Source organism: Spermophilus citellus (genome assembly GCF_964194105.1).
Source record: "Spermophilus citellus genome assembly, chromosome: 15".
Taxonomy (NCBI): domain Eukaryota; kingdom Metazoa; phylum Chordata; class Mammalia; order Rodentia; family Sciuridae; genus Spermophilus; species Spermophilus citellus.
In genome coordinates, this window is record NC_138195.1 from 63,485,179 (window position 1) to 63,509,209 (window position 24,031).

The 24,031-nt window shown below is 42.1% G+C and overlaps 1 protein-coding gene across 5 annotated transcripts in view; it reads right to left on the minus strand.

Annotated features, from left to right (window-relative positions):
• Window positions 1-24,031, minus strand: part of MYOF (myoferlin) — a 150,335-nt gene that overhangs the window by 22,419 nt on the left and 103,885 nt on the right. For all 5 annotated transcript variants that reach the window (XR_014018918.1, XM_081267376.1, XM_081267375.1 and 2 more), the window contains 14 exons: window positions 22,886-23,031; window positions 21,254-21,427; window positions 20,261-20,369; window positions 18,541-18,618; window positions 15,972-16,153; window positions 15,721-15,879; window positions 15,509-15,607; window positions 14,417-14,578; window positions 12,381-12,546; window positions 9,415-9,491; window positions 6,072-6,083; window positions 4,219-4,317; window positions 2,442-2,567; window positions 428-583 (listed from right to left, as the gene is read on the minus strand). Coding sequence is in view for 4 of the 5 variants with exons in the window: in XM_081267376.1 (XP_081123502.1) it covers window positions 428-583; window positions 2,442-2,567; window positions 4,219-4,317; window positions 6,072-6,083; window positions 9,415-9,491; window positions 12,381-12,546; window positions 14,417-14,578; window positions 15,509-15,607; window positions 15,721-15,879; window positions 15,972-16,153; window positions 18,541-18,618; window positions 20,261-20,369; window positions 21,254-21,427; window positions 22,886-23,031 (1,745 nt within the window). In the remaining variant the exon portion in view is untranslated. The remainder of the gene's footprint in view (window positions 1-427; window positions 584-2,441; window positions 2,568-4,218; window positions 4,318-6,071; window positions 6,084-9,414; window positions 9,492-12,380; window positions 12,547-14,416; window positions 14,579-15,508; window positions 15,608-15,720; window positions 15,880-15,971; window positions 16,154-18,540; window positions 18,619-20,260; window positions 20,370-21,253; window positions 21,428-22,885; window positions 23,032-24,031) is intronic.

Consider the following 24,031-nt stretch of genomic DNA (forward strand, 5'->3'; position numbering starts at 1 on the left):
TGGGATAGACTGAGCTTGTTGCCACACCCTCTCCTAACTGATGACAGGGTGGCCTCTGTGGCACCCATGAGCTTGGGAGGAGCCCTGAGCAACGTTCCCCTTTGGGTGGCAGGCAGCCAGCGAGCCGGCAGAGCAGCCATGTGGGGTGGGGGTGGGGTCCTGACTCTGCCCCTGCTGGCCCTGTGACTGGAGCAAAAGTGTCCCAGGTCACATCTGTAAAATGAGAAGGATGAACCAGAGGGCCTTAAGCCCCTTCGAGTCTTAGGTAAATCCCCATGGGGACAATCCTCCTGAATACATTGTTTTGATAGAGTATCTTTCCCCTAGTGAGATAGCAGACGCCCAGAAAGAAAGAACGTGACAATTATTGTGGCTGATGACTGTAATTATCTTGCTACAGGAGAAGGCCCCACACCCAAACTCTTACCAGGCCATTGTTGTCCTGGGGCTGGAGCTCTAAGCCCCGAACAATGTAAATCCGCACCGTGCATTCCTGAGCCACACTGTCAGGTAATTCCCGAAACTGCCGGGGAGGGGCTGGCACGCTGGGGTCATCGGACAGCGGGTAGATTCGAAAGGAGCCCTAGGAAAAAGACGCAGGCTTGACTCACAGGGCCCTGGACAACCCGGGTAGAGGGCTCCTGAGATGTGCCCTGCTCCTCAGGGCGCTCGGGGGATAGCTTGCCAGGGTGGTGGGATTAGGCGAAGGAGGGGCTGTCTTTGCAAAAGAAAAAAAAAACCACATGGCTCTTTGTGTGTTTCTTGTAGGGAAAGTCAAATGACTATCAAGTCATTGAGGGATAGCAGGGGAAAAGAGAGGGCAGGACTGAGCAGGAAGAGCAAGCAATAACCTGGGCAGCAGGTGGAGGTGACTCTGGTCGTTGTGAGGGTGGTGGTGGCAAGAAGAAATGAAAAGCTACACACAGAGAGAGGAGAAAACTCAATGAGGAACAAAGGGTGTTTTCCCTTTTCTCCCTTCACCCCTGTACACCCAGGGACACTCCTAGGAGTCTCCTGTTCAGCCTTCAGGTCTCAGCTAAAAGGATCACTTCTTCCAGGACACCTCCTGGACTGCCCAGGGGTGGGTGTGCCTCTCCTGTGCTCACCTCTAACCTTGTGCTAGGCCTGTCACCGCACTGAACCCATGATGAAATGATCTATCTGTTGTTTACATCCTCCACTAGACTGGGAGCTACTTAAGGTGGAGACATTAGGTTCTGGCCATCTTGGGTCTAACTTGGGGATATGCATCTAGTAGGGACACAAATGCTTTTTGAGTAAACGCACCGGCAGGCCAGCAGGAGAGGACAGCGGGAGAGGTCATCTCTCTTATCCTGAAACCAGCTCAAGTACAGGGGAAATTACTGAAGCTGGAATTGGAATATGAGGGCCTAAGTTCCATCTCTCTTCATTAAGGCAAATGGCATAAAGGAAGCACCTACTATGTGCTAGATGTCGAGGACCCAAAACTCAAGGAGTGCAGATGGCACAGGGTTGTTAGCTTTGCCTGATTCTCATGCCCTCTTGACTGCTAGGTGGGAGGCTGTAAGAAGGATTTGAGATCGTGTGTAGGGTATAATCCCCTGATCCATCAGCCATGTCTGCTATTGGCAAAGGATTAGGAAGAGGCAGCATCTCTGCCATGGCTTTGCCAAGTGTGGTTGAGGGAGAGGCAGCCATAAACCCCAACACAATGTGAAAGGTGCTTTCACTGCGAAGGGAACCCAGACCTTTGGGAGCCCAGAGCAGGAGTGAGTCACAGCACCTGAGGCAATCAGGAAACTGTTGACAAAGAGTATGACATTTGAGCTGGTGCTTAGAGCAAGAGTAGGACTCTGTCAGACCACAAAGAGGGAAGGAAGGCATCCAGGGAAGGAAGAAGAGCCTGTCCCAAGGCTCTGAGCTGTGAGACACAAGGTGTGTTTGGGGCTTGGGAGAGGTTCTCTGAGCAGAAGGGTAGGGCCATGAGGGAGGTGTGGAGGGGAGACATGTCACTTATGAAAGGCCAGCTCTGCCTTTGGAAGGAGTTGAGACTTGATCTTGTGGAAACCCAAGTGATGTCTTTAAGCCATCAAGAGGCAGAAGCAGATTTGGTTGCAAGGAGGATGGACTCACAGGAGAAAGGACAGTCAAGTGGGAGATGGTCATAATGGACCTGCTAAAAGCCTGAAAAGCAGTGGAATGGGGAGGAGGAATTAGGTCTTGGGAAGGTTTGCATCGTTGGGATTCAAGACTGGCTGGCAAGAGCAGGCAGAAAGGAGGGGGCAGTCAGCATGGCTTTGGGCAACCTGGCTCTCCCCAGTGCCATTCCCTCCTTAGCAGTTTCTCTTCCTTCAGAGAACAGGATGCTGCCCAGAGGTTGGGTGTCCTCTATTCTGGGTTCATGAAGAAAATAAAGGTGGGTTGTAAGCCAGAGTGAAAACACGCTTAAACTCACCCACCTTAAACTCTCCTACCACAGAAGGATCTTCATTCTCCTCTGATTTGCCTCGGTACAACTTGAAAGTATCTGAGAAGTCAGTCAGGCCCTCGAAGTCTGCTACTTCCTCCAGTTCACAATCATATATCTGAAAACCATCAAGAGATTCTTCATTTCTTATTACAATACAGACAGAACCTAAAACCAAAAGGACCCACAGTACCAAAGGGTCACGTGGATATGGGTAGAGCAACCCGAACTCTCTTGTGGCTGCTTTGGGTGTAGAATGATACAACCCCTTTGGAAAAAGTCTGACAGTTTTTGATGGAGTTAAATATTTACCTATGGTAGGATCCCAAAACTATATTCCTAAGTATTAATCGAAAGGAAATGAAAACCTGTCCAAATTATCCACGATGTGGTGTACGTACAGCAAGGATACTACTCGGCAATAAGAAGGACAAACTACTGAGATAACAACATGATCAGTCTCAAAAGTAACACATGGGACTAAAACAGCCAGACACCCAGGGTTGTGGCTCAGTGGCAGAGCGCTTGCCTCGCACATGTGAGGCACTGGGTTCAAACCTCAGCACCACATAAAAATAAACAAAATAAAGATATTGTGTCCATCTATTACTAAAAAATTTTAAAATATTAAAAAAAGAAGCCAGATACACAGAGGATGAATACTGTGTGACTTCATTCGTATAAAGTATAAAAACAAGCAAAAACAATCTTTGGTGATAGAAATCAGGTCGGTTGCCTCAAAAAAGAGTGAAGGTTGCGGGGAGTTGGCTGCAAAGGGGTACAAGGGAGTGTTCTATGGTGATAGAAATGTTCTTTGTCTTTTTTTGGGCGGTGGTTTTCATGGGTGTGTACAATCAAAACTTGTTGAATGAATGACTTTATTGCATGCAAATTATACCTTTATTTTAAACAGTATAGAAAAGGAGAGGAGAAAAGATGAGAAAGAGGGAGAGAAGGTAAGAAGAAAGAAAGGAAGGGAAGGAGGGAGGGAGCTGGAGTGTGAGATGGATGTCCCAACCCAGTTGGATCCTTTTTCTAAATTAGTGATTTTTTTTAACACTCTTAGGCTGCAATAAGCCATTATGACAATAACATAAAAAGATTTCGGTGTTTCTACTTTGATGGGGAAAAGTATTTTAATGATTATTTCTCATTTAATTTTTTTTCCTCCTACACATTTCTCAAACTACTTTAGCATTTGCATCTACTTGAGCACATTAGAGGCTGAGAAGTTGAATGAAGAATTAGAAAATTTAGAATGTTAACAGACGGATCAGAGAGAGCCAGCCCTGCCTAGCTCAATAGTTTGTTTTTCTCCTGGACACATGTGCCCATGGTTGTGATTTTATGCTGGATACATGTAACTGAATCAACTTTTCAGCCAGCAAAACCCATCCTCATTCAGGAAACAGAATGAAGCATGTTGACAACCAATGCCGTTCTGCAGAGAGCACCATGACTTCTGGGTCTCCCTGAGTCAAAAATGGATAATTGTTCGCCTAATTAGTGTGGTACCAACCCATTTCCAACCCTCTGCCAGATGCCCCCAGGCTCCAAAGTGGCAGTCACGCAACCCTAACTCCACAGCTATCCTCAAGCCCTGGAATCTTGGCAAAGCCAAACCTGTTGCGAGAGGGCTCTCTGGCAGGCCAGAGGTATTCTTGGCCCCTCCCCATCAGCAGCCGTGGTGGCCCTTTAGTCTTCTTAGCTCTGCCTGGGGCCAGTTAATGGATCTTGAGTCCTCCACCCACAAGAGCATAGGTCCATACCTTGAGTTTGGAATAGCCTTTCTGGATATACTGTCCACATTTTTCATGTTCCCCAGAGGAAGCATAAAATTTACTCCACCAGTCAACAATTTCTTCCTCCTAAAGATAAGTCAAAATGAAAAAAAAAATTGTTTTAACCCATGACTAGAATTTCCAATTTATGCAGGAAAACAATGAAATAGGTAAGAGAGACAGGTACTTCTGACACAATTAAAGTGAGCTTATATACCTTTGTTAATGCACACTGCGGACAAAACATTCATGATGTTTCTGCTTAGAAGTTAGAGAAATGACCACCCCAGACAATGGGATGTATTTGGTTTTAATATCCACAGCTATACTAGATGATCTTCTTACATTCTCTATAAAATCTATTATTATTTTTTACCCGATGATATTTATATATGCAAATAAATTAAAATAAAACCTCTACTGTATGGTTTTTCCTCTCTCATTTCCCCAACTCATTTAGCCAGTGATGTATTGTAACACACTGTACACTAATCTAAGGGTTGGAAAAACTGGTTCTAATTCAAGTTCCAACCTTATGTTATAACCAAACCCGTGTGTTACATACCACACTGGCTTGGACAAGTTGTTGAACATCTCTGAGCATAGATTTCTTCATCCACTGAGTGGGATAATAACAATCTGCCTCCATCTCTCCATTTACCTCAGAGAGTTGATTTGGAAATCATATAAGATCATTAAGAGGAAGAGCTTTCAAAAAGTTTAAGCGTGAAACACAAGTAGGAAGGCAGCATGGTTCATTTAGACCAGGTCCCAACCTGTCATTGTGGATTCTGATTCAATCAACATGGGCTAAGACCTGGGCATCCAGAATGTTCTCATTAGTTCCCCAGATGATTCTAATGTGTAGTCAGGGCTGAGAATTTCAGGGTTTTTCTTCCCCATTACTGGGTATTGATCCAAGGCGCATCACATGCTAGGCAATCACTATTTTAAAAAAATATTTATTTTTTTAGTTTTAGTTGGACACAATATCTTTATTTTATTTTTTATGTGGTGTTAAGAATTGAACCCAGTGCCCTGCACATGCCAGGTGGGCGCGCTACCACTTGAGCCACATCCCCAGCCTGGGCAAGCACTATTGAGCTAACCCAAGGGAATCTCTGTTTTTGATGGCTCTTGTTTGGGCAAAAGAGACAATAAGAGTCACCTGCAGAATATTTTCAAACTACAGAAACCCTCCCACTCAGATTTATAACAAGAACAGATCCAGTTACTAGGGAGGTTGAGGCTAGAGGATCTCAAGTTCAAGAATAGCCTCAGCAACTTAGGGAGACCCTGTCTCAGCATTAAAATAAAAGGGGCAAGGTGTGTAGTTCAGTGATAGAGTACCCCTGGATTTAGTCCTCAGTACTGAACAAAAAAAGCAAAAAACAAACCATCAGACACTCATTGCTTATTTTAATCTGTCTCAGAAATAGTGATGTTGCCAAAAATACAAGTGTCACCTACGATATAGCTCCTATTGAGTTTTGGGAGTGAGGAACAAAGCTCACAAAAGTCTATTTCTTATTTATGTTTGTAAATATAATATATATGCACATATATGTATATATAGGTATATACTTACATTACATGCTAACATATATACACATACTATCTATCTATCTATATCTATATCTATATCTATATCTATATCTATATCTATATCTATATCTATATATATATGAAGGCACACACTAATGTGTGTGTTACAGTTATAAAGAGTTATTTCCCCTTTATGGATCAGCAACCTCCTCCCCCTGGATTTAGAAAAATTTTATTTGTATATCAATTATAGGCTAAAATACATGAATCTTAAACCTAAAAAAATGTATAGTTACCTTTTCCGTCAGCTGCAATGCACGTGTATGGCCAGGAAGAGGGCAAACCATATAACAGGTCACACAGATATTAGGTTTAAGACCCCGCCAACATTAGGTTCAAAGAGAAAGAGAGAAGGAGAAATTATGTTTCACTCATGCTTTATGTTTATCCACATTTTGAGACATTCTTTAAATTATTCTAATCAAGGTGTTCTCATCATTGAACACATACACATATACATTCACCCTGCTGAAAGCACAGCATGTGAGTGACTACTGCTCAGCCTTTTGTTTGTTACTGTGTGTAACTCTTTTGCATGTTTTCAGAGAAGTTGGACAGTCTCACAGTCTGTGAGAATGGTCAGCTCAGGAGAGAGTTGTGCAGCTGCTCATCTTCCTGCCCCAGACCTTTCATTCCACTTAGCACCTGAAGTATGTCCCCAACCTGGTCTAATTCGAATTCTCATCCCTTCAACAACTCTCCTGTCACAGATGTGTGTGATTGCAATACTATCATGTAGGTACCTTTTTCTTGTTCCCGCCCCCCGTACCTATGTTATAGCACCAAATAAATGCTCATTCGTCAGAATTGTTTTAATATGAGGATGTCAAGTTTCTCATTGGCCAAATCTTTCCATTTGAGTTTTGCATGGAGATTTCACCCCTGATCTAGAGGCACATCCAGGAGATGTGAGAAGAGAAAACTAGAATGTAGGAACTTGAGTTATTTTTTGGCACCTTCTGGGACATTAGCCAAGCTCACCCTCAGGGGCAGTTTGAAGAAATGCTAATTAGATTCCCTTTCAGAAATCCTAACTTCAAGTTAATTTCTAGCATGTGGAGAGAACAACTTGTTGCTAGAGGCACTTCCCACCGTGCTGTGTGAGAGGACTACCAGGTCTCCGCAGGTTTCCCTTCTGCACGTCCAGGTTGAGTTTTGTCCCACACAACAGAATTACTAAGAGTGTCAGAGAGAAAGATAGATGTGTCAATCCTTCCTATTAGATTCATTCCAAAGCAGGATGAAGGGTTAAATCATCACAGCTGACTGAGATTTTGGAGAGAGGGGGTTTAATCACATTTATTTTCAGTTATACCAAACTGCTTCAAAGAAGAGTGTGTGCCTTTTTTTATTTTTTTAAAAGAAAGTCATTCAAGACAAGTTGATGATTTAAAAATCTAGGATTAGTATGGTAGGAGTCATTTGTGCCCACTTGCTCATTATTGTAAAAGTAACAGAAGCAGCTGGTGGGAAACACTTTATTATATCTATACGGGACTCACAATCAGAGTCAAGTTATTATTAAAGGGCACAGGGGATTCTTCCCTTAGTCTTAAAACATTCTTATGTGTTTAAAGATCACCCTTCACTCCAAAATCTACCAGTAGAAAGAATCTGAAAGAATAAGAGTCTTCAGATCAAGTCCCACAGTCCCAGACAGATTCGTGCATTTTCTTATCATACATACATGCACTGTCCTTGGAGAGGCCATTTTGCTGAGTGCTGTTGACATACTGCTTAAGCACTGGAATTGGAAGGCAGTTGTTGAGATGGCATGTAGACATGTCCATGTCATCTGGCTAGCACTTGAGCAGTTTGCCCCAGGTTCTTATTTCTCATGATAGTGCTGAGCCTACTTGTTAAGAGCTCTCATGGACATCACAGGGTAATGCCATGAGTATCCAGAGCATGATGCTGTCACCTAAAGACACAGTCTCCAGCCCCCAGCAACAGCATGGTTAGTTTTGACCTACTCCCTTATTTTACCCAGATACAAGGCCTGAATTCAGTTAGTGGTAATTTATGTACATTACATATACGTGTCACGAAGGACATCAGCAAGTTTGTCATTGGCTCTTCCAAAAGGTCAACGCTGCTCATTTGACTTTACAGGGATGTACAATGTCTACCCGGATGAACAGGTGGGCTCAGGAGTTCCGAGGAGATTCTAATAATCCTTTCTTACCAGCACAGTGTACCTCAACTAGGTTTGAGGAGAGCAAGCTGATTAAAGTCACATATTGTGCAGCGGGAACGACTCCCATCCCCAATCCTGCTATGCTACAAACTAACCTTTCACGATGGGTTGCTACAGTAGCCTAGACATCTGTTAACTACTGTCAAGTAATGACTTAGACTATTGATGTATTCTTTTCTTTGCTCCCGGTGGTACTTAGGGCTACGGTGCACCCAGAAAGCATGCAGTAATAATTGACTGACAACGTTAGATGGTAAAGTTGGAAGTAGATTATTGAGCAAGATCTGACACTACCTTTTTTTCTGGAGTAATTATGAAAATCTACATAAGGAATCTTAAATATCTTATGCTTTCCTTATCCCAAGGCTACTATTGTCTTATTGAGACTGACTGGGGCTATTTACAAGGTGGAAATTGTCATTTTACTCTAAGGAATGGAGAATGTGATATTTTCATTTATGACCGTGTAGAATTTCCAGATAGTAGAATCAAATGCACGGCTGCCATGGCCTGGCTATGGAGACCACATGTAATTCGGTCCAACTGCTAGTGAGTTTAACATAGTGGGAAGGAAGTGGATTTTTTTAAAGGCACTGTTTATGGTCATAACATATTAAAGCCCAATCATGTGCATTTTTGGGCCAGTTTGCATATTAAAACATGCTGTGAGAGTTTATCTTAAATGCCCAAAGAAACAGTAAGATAGTTGGTGTTTTCTTTTTTTCTAGGTTAAGATTTTCTTTCCTTCTTATGGAAGGGGCTGGAATGGTTTTAAAATAGGGTCCTGAGTGACTATTTCCAACTGTTTCATTGCTTCAAAACCACAGTGAATATAAAGTCTCGGGTGTCCTTTATACTGACAAATAGGGACATTAAATTTATGACATTTCTGCTTCATGAAGGAGAAAAACAAAACAAAAACCTGGGTTGCCTCATGTATCTCTGTTCTTCTGAATGTTGTGATGCTGTTAAATTACTCCTGAAACTTGTCTTTCCAGAGAATGGAATCACTTGGAAGGTCCCACACCAGCGGTTCTCGGACTTGCACGCTTGTATCCGAATCATCTCAGGAGGTTTGAAAATACACTGAGAGTCTGAGTGTCTCTCCCTCTTGGTGGGTGGGGTGGGGGCTGGGTGTGAATAATGTTCTAAGTATGCTGGGTGACTAATTAGTGAGGGCCGAGGGCCACTAGTCTACACAACATCATCTAAACTATGGATGAATGCATGATTCAGATGTTTGTCTGTACTCAGTACTCAATCGATTGGTTCCATGACTATTATTTTAATATCACTGCATGGTTGTTTAATTGAGTCCACCAAATGCTTGGACATCTGGAAGATAAAACTGACAGTATCTGAGGGTCAGTTCTGAAGCCTACCTTAGAAGCCAGCAGCGGTTTGGTATCTTCTATTTCAACAATGACATCCCGGCAGGGGGGTGCAGTCATCAGGGAGGCTACAAGCAAATAGGTTCATAATCTGAGATATTTAGAAAAATACAGCAGTGAACATTCTCCTCCAAGTTCAAGTTGAACAGCCACAGGATGGATGGTCGAGTTTATTCCTGAATGAGGCTTTCTGAATGGAGAGGACCACATCTGAACATAGAAAATAACTCAACAATCCATCACTTTCCCCAAAACGTAATATGGCTATAGACTTTTCTAGAAGGCTACATGGCCCATTTTTTTCTTCCACTTTGCACAATTAGCATAATCCTTAGACATAGGAAGCACCCACAAAAGAACAGTGGGTCATACGTATCTTCACGGGATGCGGGAGCAGGGTGAGGGAGGAAACCCACATCCTAAGGAGCCTTCTTTTCTGGGGATTTGTTCATAAGACGCATAAAATAAAGAAAATAATAGAAGAAGAGGAGAAGAGAGTGGAGGGAATGAGAGCAGGAAGACAGAGAGGAGAGGAGAGAGGAGGGGAGGGAGGGAAAACATGGTGGCCAGTTGCATAATTGGGGTCTGAAGTTGTCCTCACAGAATATTCTGGGGAAAAGGCACAAGCCCTGACTTTCTGCATCATTCCTCAGGTATTTGTGACTCAGGGGTTGGGGATCAGGACCCCCTGCTGAGCTCCCCAGGTTTGGTTCAGCTGAAAGCGGGTGCCAGAGGCTCAGCGTGGGCCAGGGTTGGGGTGATAGGTGCGCCTCTCCCTTTTATTGAAGAGGCATCAGGCAATCAAACATTCATCAGAAAGCCAAAACCCAGACAGAACAAACACTGCCAAGCCAAAAGAACTTTCTGTTTAAGCCACCCAGGCAGCTGACATATGGCATAAAGGAGGGAGGGAAGATGCATTTGTTAGGTACTCACCATGTGCCAGGCATGGGCTAAGCACTTTACCTAGATGATCTCATTTAATCCCTCAATAATCCTTTAGAATATCTACCATTAATTCTGTTTAAAAGATTTAACAACTAACAAACTGAAGCTAAGAGAAAGAAGATCACTTGCTTCAGGTTAAACCATTAGTAGTAAGTGGATGGTCCTTTTGACCCTGAAGTTTGTATTTTAACCATTCAAAAGAACCCGGAGAAGAGTAGATGCTCAATAAATGTCAGAGAAATGTTCAGAGGAATGTGGGGGGCAGGGAAGACTAATACTTATTAAGCATCTATGATACACCAGTTGCTGTGCTCAGGTTTATAACCAGTCTCTTCCAAGGTGAGTTCACCCGCGACTCTAGACAACTGTAATAACACGGAACATGAGAGTCACGTGGGCAGGGACGCATGAACATAACTGAACGCAAGTTCTTCCTTACATTTCATTTCTCTATCGTCCTCATGTAAACAAAACCTGGAGGCCTGGGGGAGGGGTTATTGAGTGTGCTCCCAGCATCAGACCAGGCAAGGTTCACTCCTCAAGTCTTACCCTATCATCGGTTTTAAGAACGTAGCAGATTTCCCTCTTCTGGGGCTCTCTGAAGTGTTGCCCACACTCCTCCTTAATCTCTAACCAGGAGAGCTCTCCTTTGGGTCCAACCGACCTTTGACCAGTAGAGAAAAACCGGTCCACGTAAGTGTTCTGGGACCAAAGTCTGCAACATTTGTACCTTCTAATGATTTCCCATATTTGGACCAAATAACTACCTGTCACAAAAATTAGGGAAAATACTATGCAAATTGTTTCTCTCCATTGAGGAATCCCAAATGAAACGAGTTCTTCAGTTACAACAAGCCTCATTGTTATGAAAAATGTTGCAGTTTTAGGCACCATCAATTCAACATAAAATGTTTTGCCTGGGATATTTTTTGATAAACCCATGTAGTGTTTTGCTTAAATGTGACTGTGGACTTTTTCCACCTCTTTGAATCAGGGAAACAGAATGCTTAGACCCACACAGAAGATCAGTTTCAGAAGCTCTGTTAAAAAAAAAAAAAAAACTTATGCAAGTTGAAAGAGAATTGGTCTGTGAAGGGTGTTTTAGTTCTCCATTGATTTCTAATCTCATGAAGCTGAGATCTTGTGCACTAAAGTGACTGAACCCCCATCCTCTAGTACATTCCTGAGCACATGGCAAGCTAAAAGAAAGAAACTATTGAATAGGTAATAGCAGATGTATATCACTATCATATAATATGGAAATCTAAGGCATTATGCCCTGCTCTATAATTTACATATTAATTATATGGCCCAAGATCAGATAAACCTTAAACTTTTCCTCTATGGATAACCATGAGATATCTTTCAAATACTTCACAGCACTTCAGTCATGCATTAATAAAGTGAGATCAACAGATGAAAAGTAACTGGAAATAAAAATCTCCTCCTCCCTCAATACTCATGGAGCGGGTGATGCCCTGAATCTCTCCATCAAAATACTTATAATGCTGGATGGCAATCACTCCTTTCCTAGTCTATCTACCCTGCTGGACTCTGCACTGTGAGAACATGGCTGTCTTGGTTTCCTCAGGCTCCCAGAATTTAGGTGGATGAATGCTGTTTGATGAATGTTTAATAACCATTTGCGGAAGGTTGAAGGAATTTACTTCATCCTTGTCACTGATGTGGGAACAGCTGTTCCTGAACAGGCTGCTTCTTGAAAGGCAAGAAAAAATTCATGAAGTGCTTCACACTTCCTCAAAAGACATCTGATGTCTGTCTAGGGACAAGATGCTTCTTGGGCCCCACATCGAGGCCAGGATTCCAATCTTGCTCCACCACTAACTAGCTGCATTTCCTTGGGAGGGTTACACGGTCCACCGAAAATTTTATCGTTTCCTCCTCTGCAGAATCCAGACAGTGAATACTCATCTGGAGAAGGTTCATGTAGATTAAATCAGACCATGCATGACAAGCCCCCAACTATAATTTACAGATTCACATTTTACCTTTTATCTGTGGCACAATATCCTCTTTTCCGGCATAAGGGTCACAGCGAAAACGGTCCAAGTGGTCAATGGTGCACTGTCCGACCACTGGCTTCCGCCCAAACTGCCTATGGTCAATAACTTTGATCACCAGAGGAGGCATGTACAATTCATCCTTGGGCAAGAACTGGGGGTCAAAAGAATGGGTGTCATTTCTTTTTGCAAGACCCAACAAAAGCAGCTTTGCTAATAAATTCCCTGAAGGAACCAACCCAGATTATTTTTGCTCACTATGCACAGCATGAGGGATGAAGAGTAAGTAGTTTAGTGAGTTATGTGCTAGACGAGTGGCTGGCTCTGCCACCCTGGACTGCAGGACTTCAGGGAACTTTTCTAAAACCCTCCACCCCATGCCTAGTAATTAATATACATGAAGTGCTTAGAATGGTACCTGGCCCACGATAACACTATCTGTCTTGGGTAACAGGATGTGGAATTGCCTTTCTTTACCACTGACCCTGTACTCTGCTTCCTGAGAGGGGATTTGTATGAGACTGATGAGCCCAGAACTTTGGTCAACTACTAGCCAAGTCCTGAGCAGAATTTAGAAATGATCGAGACAAAACTAAATTTCCCAGGGAAATAACAGTGGCCAGGAGTCTTATAGCCCTAGAAGTTCAAGGTCAAAGTGAGGTGCTCACTTTTCCTTGCCCACTCCTGGAATTTGGGGGCCTTGATGGCCTTGATGGTTGTCCATCATGGGCTGGTTCATGAGTCTCCTTGTGATTCAGGTGAATTTCTATCTCTGACTTCATACAAGAATAGAAGCTGGGGTTCACTGAATGACTTTTTTGCTGACTACACTAGACAGGGGAAGGTAGAAGAGGGGGTGGAGAGTAAACAAGAATGAGTGCAGTGGCCCAAGGGAGACCAGGGATTCGGGCTCCAAGCATCTACATGGCTCTCCATCTGCAGCATTATGGGGCAAGATATGGGCTTTGGAGTTGGAAGAACCTGAGTCCAAACTCTGGCCAGCCACTTGCTAGCCATGTTCCCCTGTGTACACTAGTTAAGCTCTTTGTTGCCTCCAAAGTGAGGGAGGAGGGGTAAAAATGTCCACCCTGCCAGTTTAACAACTGCCTTCACCTAGCACTGAGCCACAGCAGTGGATGAAATTAGGGTACAGTCACTGTCACATGGAAGATGCAGCCTGACATTTGCAATCACATTGGACAAGTCGTTTCTCCTAAGTCTCACTTTCTTCATCTGCAAAATGAGAGCTTAAGCCACATGGCTATAGTGTTCAAGGGCATGTGCTGGAGACACCACGCGGGCAGGAAAATGACTGGGGTGGGGCAAGAAATGGAAGGTTCTAGGCCTTCCATTCCTTCAAGCTAAGAAGATGCCTCTTTTATACAGTGAAGTAAAAAAGGAAGATTTTTCATTTTGTAAAAGTTATCTGCTTTAAAAACAGAAGTCCTGGTGACCTCTTCTTGCTCCAAGTAATACAAGGTCTCTGGTAGAGGACTGTGAAGTGTCTCTGATGCTTCCCACCTCTAATAACCATAGGCAACGGTGATGGAATAAAGAAGGCACCATCCCAGGGACACAGTCACGAGCTGTCAAGAAAACGGCCCATCACCCCCTAGGGATTCCCCCACAGCTGCCCCTTCCCCAGACAGACAGTCCCTATCCAGAGGGTTCTGGCCCATATGCCTCTGTAGGGGCACAATGGGGGTTAATATTCCACCTTTGGGGAGCTGACCAAGGGCCTATAATAAATAGAGAACTGAATAAATGGAAGGTTTACTGGAGAAATCAGTAAATATTGGTCACAGATGCCTCCATATCCCTGGAGTTGTTTGAAGCTTTAAGAAACCATCACTACAGAGTGAGAGAACATAAGAGGGTAAAGTCACCGACAAGCTGAACACAAGGCAGGAGTTTTCTGTTTGTCAAATTTGGGAAATAAATATACTGTGTGGGGGGATATACATTCATATTTCAAATAAAATTCAGCTACTCAACACACACTGTTGCAGCGTTGGATTCCGTACCACTTTCATGAAGAGAACGGAGCTTGGAAAGTTGGGTGTCTTCTTAAGGTTTTTGATCACCACAGACTCTACCCTTTCCCCTCCGCACTCCACAACAAGACTGGGGGATGTGACAGAAGCCATCTGGTAGTTTTTCATATTTCTTAAGCCCCAAGCTAGAATCTGGGAAAGCAAGTTAAAGAGAAGAGAAAGAAACTCAACATATTAAGAAATATTGTTCTAAAGGAAAAATTCGATTTAACTTCACTAGTAAAGTTTTCAAGATTGGTCGGTACAGATTTGCCTAACGTGATTGTCAATGTTAACCTAGAAAGCCTAGAATGCAGAATTTTGCCCCTTTCCTTCTCCTGCCTGAGCTGATAGAAAAAGCAGAGCAGCTCAGAGTGTAGGAATCAAGCCCTGGCTGCGCCATAGCTGAGCCAAGTGAATGCTGACAAATTTACCTCTGTCTCGTTCAGGCCTGAAGGTGTCATCCATCACAGGACTACTCTGAGGATCAAGTGGAAACTTCTCAACACAGTGTCTGACACATAAGCTTTAAACAATGATACCTGTTGTTTAAAGCTACCTGCCTCAGTCTTGGAGAACTTCTAGCAAGGCAGCTGGAGAAGGGAAATCTCAGTCACTGCTGTATAACTGGATGGGGGAGGCCTTGAGAACAGGCCCTCCACTGTCCTTCAAGTTACCTGGTCAGCTCCATCAGTCTGTATCTGACCCAATTGTCTAACATGTCACCAGTGCCCATTCCTCCCTTTTCACCGTCCTCTCTGCCTGCCACACCCTGCACACACAGAGGCACCTTCTCCTGGGCCACCTTTGCTTTCCCAATTCTCTAACTGACCTGAAAAGCTCTGCTGAATCTCAATAGATGAAGACTCTAGATTCCCTCGATAATGTTGGAATTGACTTCCTGTTGCTTTAACAAGCCTTCAATTTCCATGATGAAATATTTCAAGTTTTTGGAAAATTTTTATAGAAAGCTAGAGAACAGCAAAAAAAAATGGGCCACAGGATGTCATCCTTTATAAAAGATTTATGTTCTGTAGCTACATCCATTTGATTTGATCAAATAAAACCTAGAGAGTGGCGTACCTCAATAGCAGTGAGCTGAACCACAGGCCTGATACCCTGGGGGACCATGTACAGGTTTGGTGCCCTTTGAGATGGAAGAATGGGAAGGTTGGAGCCGTCCTGTGAAACAAACATGGAATGTCAGTGCCTCCCCTTGGTTCAAAGAGTGCCTAGAATCATCGATAAGTATTCTAAGCAGCTGAAAGAACACAGGTGGGAAAGCAGCAGTGTACCTTGTCCCTCAGAATCAGCTCTGCAGTCACAAGGACATCCCCACAGGCCCTCTCTCCATTCATGACTGAGTGCCAGAGAAGTTTAGGGGTGACATCCATTTCTGAGTTTAGTTTCACCAGAGGAGAGCAAATGCTTCGTCCTAAGAATTCATCTTTGCCCTAGAAAGACAAACAAACCTCAAATTCCTAAACAAACACCTCTTCAAATCCCCCTCATCCCCCAAGTCCTTCAGAAATTCCAAATCACCTACCACTTGGTCATTGTCAAAAAGTTCTATGATAACTTTGGGTGGATCCTGCAGAACTGTTTGGGGTTCCCCATAGATTTCAATCTCATCAAATATAATCGTTTGGTCCCATGTGGGATTCAGGGTTGAGTGGATGATCTCGGTGGTTTTGCTTCGATGGAGGAAGGAAACATGAGCATATGGATCTAAAATAGAAATAAAAGTGGAGCCATGGTGAAAGTCTAGCTCCCTAGGATCATTCATCTCAACCTCACGCTTTTCCTCTGGATACAACCATCAGGAACTCCCACCGCCCACGTGGGGATTGGGTTTCTGGAGAGCAGGGTGTGGCAGAAGTGGGCGTCATGTTGATGTTAGGCCCTGATGTGTGCTGAAGATTTTCCCTCTCTGGAGTATATCCCCACCAAGGTTAATTGGACACACAATCTTCCACGCTCATGATTAAGAGCATAGGCTCTGCAGTCTGACACACCTGGGTTCAAACCCTTCCACTCCACTATATGATCTCAGGGAAAAGTATTTCACCTTCCTAAATTTTGGTTCCCTCCTCCATAAAATAAAAGTAGTAACTGCTTCATAGTGTTCAAAGGATGATATGGAGTAAACAATGTAAACTGCTTAGGAGAGAGCTCATCATAGAGGGCACAACTGACAAAAGCCAGTTACCATCATTGCTTCTACTCTCACTGCTAATCCATTTATTCAGCAAATATTTATTGAGTGCCAGGGCTCAAGAATGTAGTAGTAAAAAAGAAAGACTCAGATGTGCATAGCGTTTACAATGTATGGTAGTAGAAAGCTTTGTTTCCATGTACTAGAAAATGCAGGGAAAGAAATCTTATGTGCAAAAAAAAGTAATCTGTGTTTTCATACATGATAAATAATCACAGCAACCTATTTTATAGTTGCTGGAGGCTCACCTATTGGAGCAATAATGTGTAAGTGCAGGGCACAATGGCATGTGCCGGTAGTCCTAGATACTTGGGAGGCCAAAATGGGAAGATGGTTTGAACCCAGGAATTCAGGGCTAGCCTGAGCAACATAGCAAGATCCCAACTCAAAGAATAAAACAAATAAATAAAAATAATGTTTTACCTGAAGTTCCTATATATGTCAAATGGTGCTTTGTTTTTAGTATCGCAGGCAGCTATCATTCTATGAATGAAATTATTTGCTTTTGCCCTGATGGTGGATCTTACATATCTCAAACTGCTTAGAGTTTTATGCAACTTTGGTCAAGAATTTTGCAAGAATTCGAACTTTGACTTTTAGTGATGGAGTGCCCCCTGGTGGACAATATTTGAAAATGTCCCCCCAAACCATTTTGGAGCTGTGTATTACAGTGTAGGGATAACTAATTTATCCCTTAACATATTTTAGTTAATATTCTGCTTGGAATGCAGTCCAGAACTGATGTGAGGGCACTGGAGTGTAGGGAAAATGATTTAAACACTGTTTCCATAGCGGATACAGGGAAGCTCTGCTGAGCCTCAAGTCCCAAAGTAGAATGCTTCCTGATAGCCCAGGATGGCCCTGGGAACAATCACAGCTTCAGGGCCAAGAGCACAAATCCAAAGGCAGGAAAGTCCTCAACCGTCCCTCCCCTCCCAACAACCTTCCCCTTATAACTAGGCCAAAGGCAACACAATCACCCAGGGTTTCAGTGTGAAGGATGCTTAACCTCATATGTTATTATTATTACCAGGGACTGAACCCAGGGGTACTTAACCACTGGGCTACATCCCCAGCCCTTTTTTATATTTTGTCTAGAGACAGGGTCTCACTGAGTTACTTAAGGTCTTGCTAAATTGCTGAGGCTGGCTTTGAACTCATGATCCTCCTGCCTCAGCCTCCTGAGTCTCTTATTATAGGTGTGCACCATTGTACCCAGCTTATATATTATCATTATTATTATTTTTTGATATGGAGGATTGGATCCAGGGGTACTCTACCATTGAGCTACATCCCCAGGACCTGTATTTTTTTTTTTAATTTTGGAGACAAGATCTCTCTAATTTGCCTAGGCTGTGATCCTCCCAAACTTGTAATCCTCCCACCGAGAGGCACTAGGATTACAGGTATATGCCACCTGGCCCAGCTAGCCTTATGATTTCATGGTGTTGGACTAAGGAGCAGGTAGCAGAGGAGGTCAAAAGGGACTCCACAGTGCTGAAATCCTGATGCTACATAGGCAGATGGGTAAATGTGTGCTCTTCTTGTCACCTTGAGAGGGAGCTACAAATAACATAAAGGATCTTAATTTACCAATCAACCAAGGGCCCAGGGATAAAAACACACCCAGGTGTAAAAATAGAAAGCAGAAATTGCTCTTCTTGGTGCTTTTAATTAATCAGGTGTTATTTGCATTAAAGGGCCATGCATCTCCTGTGTGTCTCCCGCACTCAGGAATTCTTTATCTAATGAGTGAGCAGTTTACCTCCACTACACCAAACTAGTTGCAACACAAAATGGTTTTTTATTGTTGTTAGAAATGACAGAAAACATCCACTTGATGAAAAGGAGTGGCTGTGTAATTATGTGTGGCATGGTTTTTTGGTTTATTTTCCCTTACCTGAAAAACTATCCTTGTCTAAAGCCATGAGATTTCTCGCTTGATAGATGTAGCAGCGCAGATGGTAGACATAGACTCCTGAAAAGAACAAGATGGAGATTACATACAAGAACTATAACACTGTATTCTGGCTTTTTTTTTTCTGGAATATTTTGGAGGTGATACATGTTTTGAAGAAGTGGGTCACTTGGATGTAGCCTCCTAGAGTAAAGAGCACACATAATAGTGATGATGTGTTCCCCTGAAAGTAGTCCTGCTTTTGGTAAAATAAAATTTATGGTAGTCTCCCTGATCTGTGGTTTTGTTTTCCACAGTTTCAGTGGCCTACCACTGAAAACCATTGTTTGAAAATATTAAATGAAAAATTCCAGAAGTATACAATTCACAAGTTTTAAATTGCATGCCATTCTAAGCAGTGTGATGAAATCTTGAATCATCCTGCTTCATCCCAACTGGATTGTGAGTCATCCCTTTGTCCACTGTTTCCATCCTGTATACATTGTCCACTTGTTAGTATCTATCTCAATGATCAGTGACTGTCCTGATATCAATATTGCCTTGCTTATGTTAAGTACCTTTTATTATATTTAATAATGGCTCCAAAGAATAAGAGTAGTGATATCAATTTTATTGTAATACATTGTTTTAATTATCCTATATTATTATTAGTTACTGTTATAAACATTTTATTCTGCTTAATTTATAAATTAAACTTTATCATAGGCGTACATGTATAAGAAAAAAGTTAGTGTAATTTAGGTTTTAGTACTATCTGCAATTTCAGGCATCCACTGGGGTGTCTCAGAACAGTATATTTCATGGAGAAGGGGGGAACTATTCCATTTTTAAAAAAATAGTACAGCATGCCCAACACAGGTGTCAATTAGGAAAACATTATTCCTGTTGTACAAGGCCTGAATTGAGGTTACTCCTTGTCAGAATACAGACTTTTAAAACGAGAGGTCTTTAGCAGTTATAAAAATAGGGCTATCTGTATTAATTGAGCACCAGATCAGAAATACGGTTATCTACCAAAAGTTTCTTTAACATTTCAAAATCCATATACTCCTGCTCTTTATTATTATATTAATGCACATACACAGCCCCCTCACACACAAGAACACATAATTTGAGAGGGAGAGAGGAACACTGGAATTGAATGTTGAATTCTGGGACCCCGAATGCTTGAGTTCAAATCTTGTCTCTAATATTTATAGGCCTCAAGACCTTGAGCAAGTTATTGAATCATCCTGTACATTGGTTCCCTCATCTGCAAAATGGAGTCAATGACAGCACCTACCTTCTAGGGTTGTTATGAGAATTAAATGAGCTTCTGTATGTACCGTTCCTGGTGCATGCTAAGGCCTATGTATTTGCTATTATTTTTATAGAGTAGGTCTGCCTCCTTCCGAAATTCCTGAAACTAACCTATATTTAAATTTTGAAACTTTCTTCCTAATCAAATAATAATTTGGAGTATGTACAAAACTGAATGAATAGCTATGGATAGACATGTTAAAATCAGCAATTTGATCACCCTTCACCCCAAATATGATACAGTTTTAAAAACTATATTAAAAAAAAAACTCCTCTTCATCACGGGATGAAATTGAAAGTCATGTTCTCAGAAAGAGATTTTTATCATATTTAGTGATTAGAAAAGTTTCTTTGAGATAAAAGTCTTAGAAGCAGAATTCACAAAGACACATTTAAAACTCACTGTCAAAATTGCAAGAAACAATGGGAGTGTTTGCTCCAAACACCGTGGTGGCGCTGTGCTTATGCTTTTCCATGCTCTTCTCATCTTGGTCCTCAGTGGTGTCTGCACCCTGAAGTAGGAGGCAGAAAAATCAGTTAACATGGTCTAAAAACAAACCAACCAAGAGGCAAGAATCACAACTAGATTTGTGGCTTTTAAAAGAGATTTCATCATTCAATCACCCCATTGTTGAAGATGAATTAAATGCAGGACAGCAAGTGACTTCCCCAATCACTTAGCAGGAGTGCAAGAGAGCAGGAGGTCAAAGTCCCCTCTGTCTCAAGTTCAGGTCTACCAAACCCTGCTGCTGAAAGCAAGGGAAAACAGGGGGAAATATGGAAGGAAAATAAAAGGATGAAAGGAGGTAGAGAAAACAGCAGAAGAATATAGTGGGATCACAGTACAGAAATAAAAAACCCAGCTATGTTTGGAGATGGTTTTTTGCCGCCATATTGTTTTAGATCATCCATTGCTATTATCTTATTCATTCTTTCCACCTGCCTACTTTTTTTTCCTTTTTAGATCCCTGCATATTATTATTATTGTGCTTCTATCTGAACTGTTTTCAAATTGTGTGAGCTATCCCTCTGTTCCTTCACATGTGTATATTTAACCTTGGTTGGGTGGACAGTTGCAATTTCCAAGGGATGATCCAAGCAACTTGTGCCTTGGATGTTAATAGATGTTACCTGAACAAACGGTTCTGGAACAGATATATTTGAAAAATGCTAGGTGGAATAGATGTGTCTACAGTAGTATTTCTTGGAACCTTTCGCATGTTAATAGTCTAGTCATTCTAGAAGAATATTGGACACCTAGGATGTGTGACTTTCCCTCAACCTATCTGTAGTCTTATTGCTCTGGGGTTACAGGCGCCTCCACGGAATTGGTGGTGCTGCACCCAACACTAATATATTTTCTATTTTATTTGGGCTTTGGCTACTGATTACTTACAAGGGCGCCTTCAAGTTTAAAGATGGCCGCTGCACCATGTGTTTCCGAAGGAGCCATTTTTCTCCTCCAGCGTCTGCGGCGAAAAGTATCTGAACTACGCTGTTTCCAGTGAAATTTCCAGCCAATTAAAGAAGCATATTCCCATCCCTCTCGATCTTCAAATTCTTCCATGGCCTAAAACAGAGGTAAAACATTTAAGGATAGTAACTATATTCCTTATATTGAAAAAGCAGGTTATTTTGTCAATCGTAAAATATGTAGTAATAAAAATCCACTCTGTCAAGCATATGGTAGAAGCCAGGAATACAGCCAAGAACAAAATAGGATCTCTGCTCTTGCAGAGCTGATGGCAATACAGAGAGAAAACTAGACAATTAAAGTGCAAAGAAATGTTGGCATGTGGTGGATATACCATAGGAGGGGCACCTTGGTCTGCAGATGTAGCTCAGTGGCAGACATATACCTGGCATGTGCCAGGCCCTGGGTTTGATCCCCAGAACTCAAAAACAAACTAACTAACAGGAAATGCATGGAGGGGCTCCTCACTGGGACCTGGGGATGGGGTAAAGCAAGTGGATTTTTTCTCAAATTGCTTTGTATTGTTTCACTTCATCAGGTCATTAGAAAGTGTTTTTGTGCTATCGTTTAGAAAACGTTTTTATCTCAGTCTTATATACAGAGGGGAAAAATGACAGACCCCCTCCTCAAGGTTTCAATAAATGTCTTGCAGAACTCATAATTAAATGATAGGTTAGAATATACTACATCTGTACAACTACTTAGTATTTTTCAGCTTAAACACTATTTTATACATAAATAATGTCATTTTTCAATGTTTTATTCTATTCATTCAACAAATATGAGCCCCTGCTATCTGGCAGGGATTGTGTTAAAGTCAGAGAAAGCAATGAAGAAAAAGACAGACGGGGCCTTTGCCTTCAGGTAGCTGACATTTCAGTGTCGAAAATCCTGTTTAACACCAACTCTGACACTTACTAGACACATGACTAGAGGAAGTCTATTTCATCTCTGTGAAGATCATCTGTAAAATGGGCGTGAAATCCAGAGCTTACAGATTGTAGATGATGTACATTCAGTGCCTTGCATGGTAGAAGGCACATAAAACATGTCATTTATTATTGTTCTGATATTACTATTCCATTTGAAGCATTATAATGCCCCAATTACATAGGTATAGATAGTATTCCCATTTTGCAGATGAGAAAGACAGACAGGATTTGAATCTTTCTACATCTTGTTCCAAGTTCTGAGCTATTGCCACTACTATGCTATTCTGTGAATAATTTCAGTGTCTATCACTACTGTCATAGCTATTCTCAACATTTAGCTTACCACAGAATCATCTGGAGGACTTGTCAAAATACAGATTGCTGGGTCCACCCCCGGAGATTTCTAAAGAAGTAGGTTGGGGGTGAAGAAGTTATAGCAAATTCCCAGGCAATGAGGATGTGGCTGTCGGGGGTAGGTGTACTTGGAGAACCTTGGAGCACCTCAGGCCCTTGATTTGCAAATAGTTCTTAGAAGGAGCCTCATCCACTGAAACTTGATTGTGTGGAAGGCAACGCCTACCCCTATCCACATCCCATCTCCTGCCCCTATTGCTCCTCTTACCTTAGCAGTACTTGAAGCGGTTTGTGTTAAATCTTTCTTGCGTTTTCGGATCAGCCTTCGCCGCCTATGAGTGTGATACATTTTCTCTGCTGCAACCCAGCATTTGGGCTTATTATCAGGAGGAATGGTAATGCCATACTCCCAGCCTGGAACAGAGGTTTATTTTTGTTTGTTTGTTTTTCAGTTTCTCAAAAGAGATTCATTTACCAGATCTCCAAGTAAGCTTCCAGAAACATCCACTGTCTCTGCCCCCACGTGCTTTCTGTTATCATGACTGGTGTGCTGCTTTCACATGCTGCAACTTAGCCTAACTGAAGCAGCCTCATTCCCTGGCACCCTCCGTAGTGGCCACGGGGTTCTCCTCTATTGCACGCTCCAGTCACTCATGAGAATTGAGTGCACCTAAGAATAAAGCACAGCTCAAGGAACAGAGGGGCACAGAAGAAGGGTGTGGACTGTGTAGTTCCATGCCCTGGGTTCAATCCCAGGACTTCCCATGTGCTGGCTGTTTATTAAGTTTCCTGAAACTTGCTAAACTTGTCTATGGCCCAGTTTCTTCATCATAAAGGTAAAATATACCTTTATATAGGGTTATTTTTAAACAGTCAAAGTAATGTGTACAAATACCAGGATCATGTTTAGCGTGCTGGTATTACTTAATCAATGGTAACTATAAGATCAGATGTGAGCATCAAGACCAATAAAGAACTTCAATTTTTATTTGAAATCTTCTACATCAATGCCAGTCCTTTCTATTCTGTGTGCCTTTTTATAAGAAAAACAAACAAATTTTCTCTCTTGATAATTCAACTTAGAATTACTCTTCATAGAAAAAGATAAATGCTATTATTAATTGAAGCTATGTCAATAATCTACCCTATTTCTGAATTTGATGACTTTTAAGGCATTTTACAGTTCTCTTTTCTGATCTGGGGACCCTGAGTGTTATGTTCCCATGAAGATCACGAAATATGATTAGGACAGAGAAAATCCAAACCCAGCTCTCTCCTAATTTCTCATCCTGGATCCCCAGGTATCTCAAAGCCTAACTAGTTGACCTCCTAGCACCTGCCATTTTTCACTCTTAACATCTCCCACCCAACACCTGCTAAGATATTTGCTTATTCCTTAGATTCTGCATCTGAA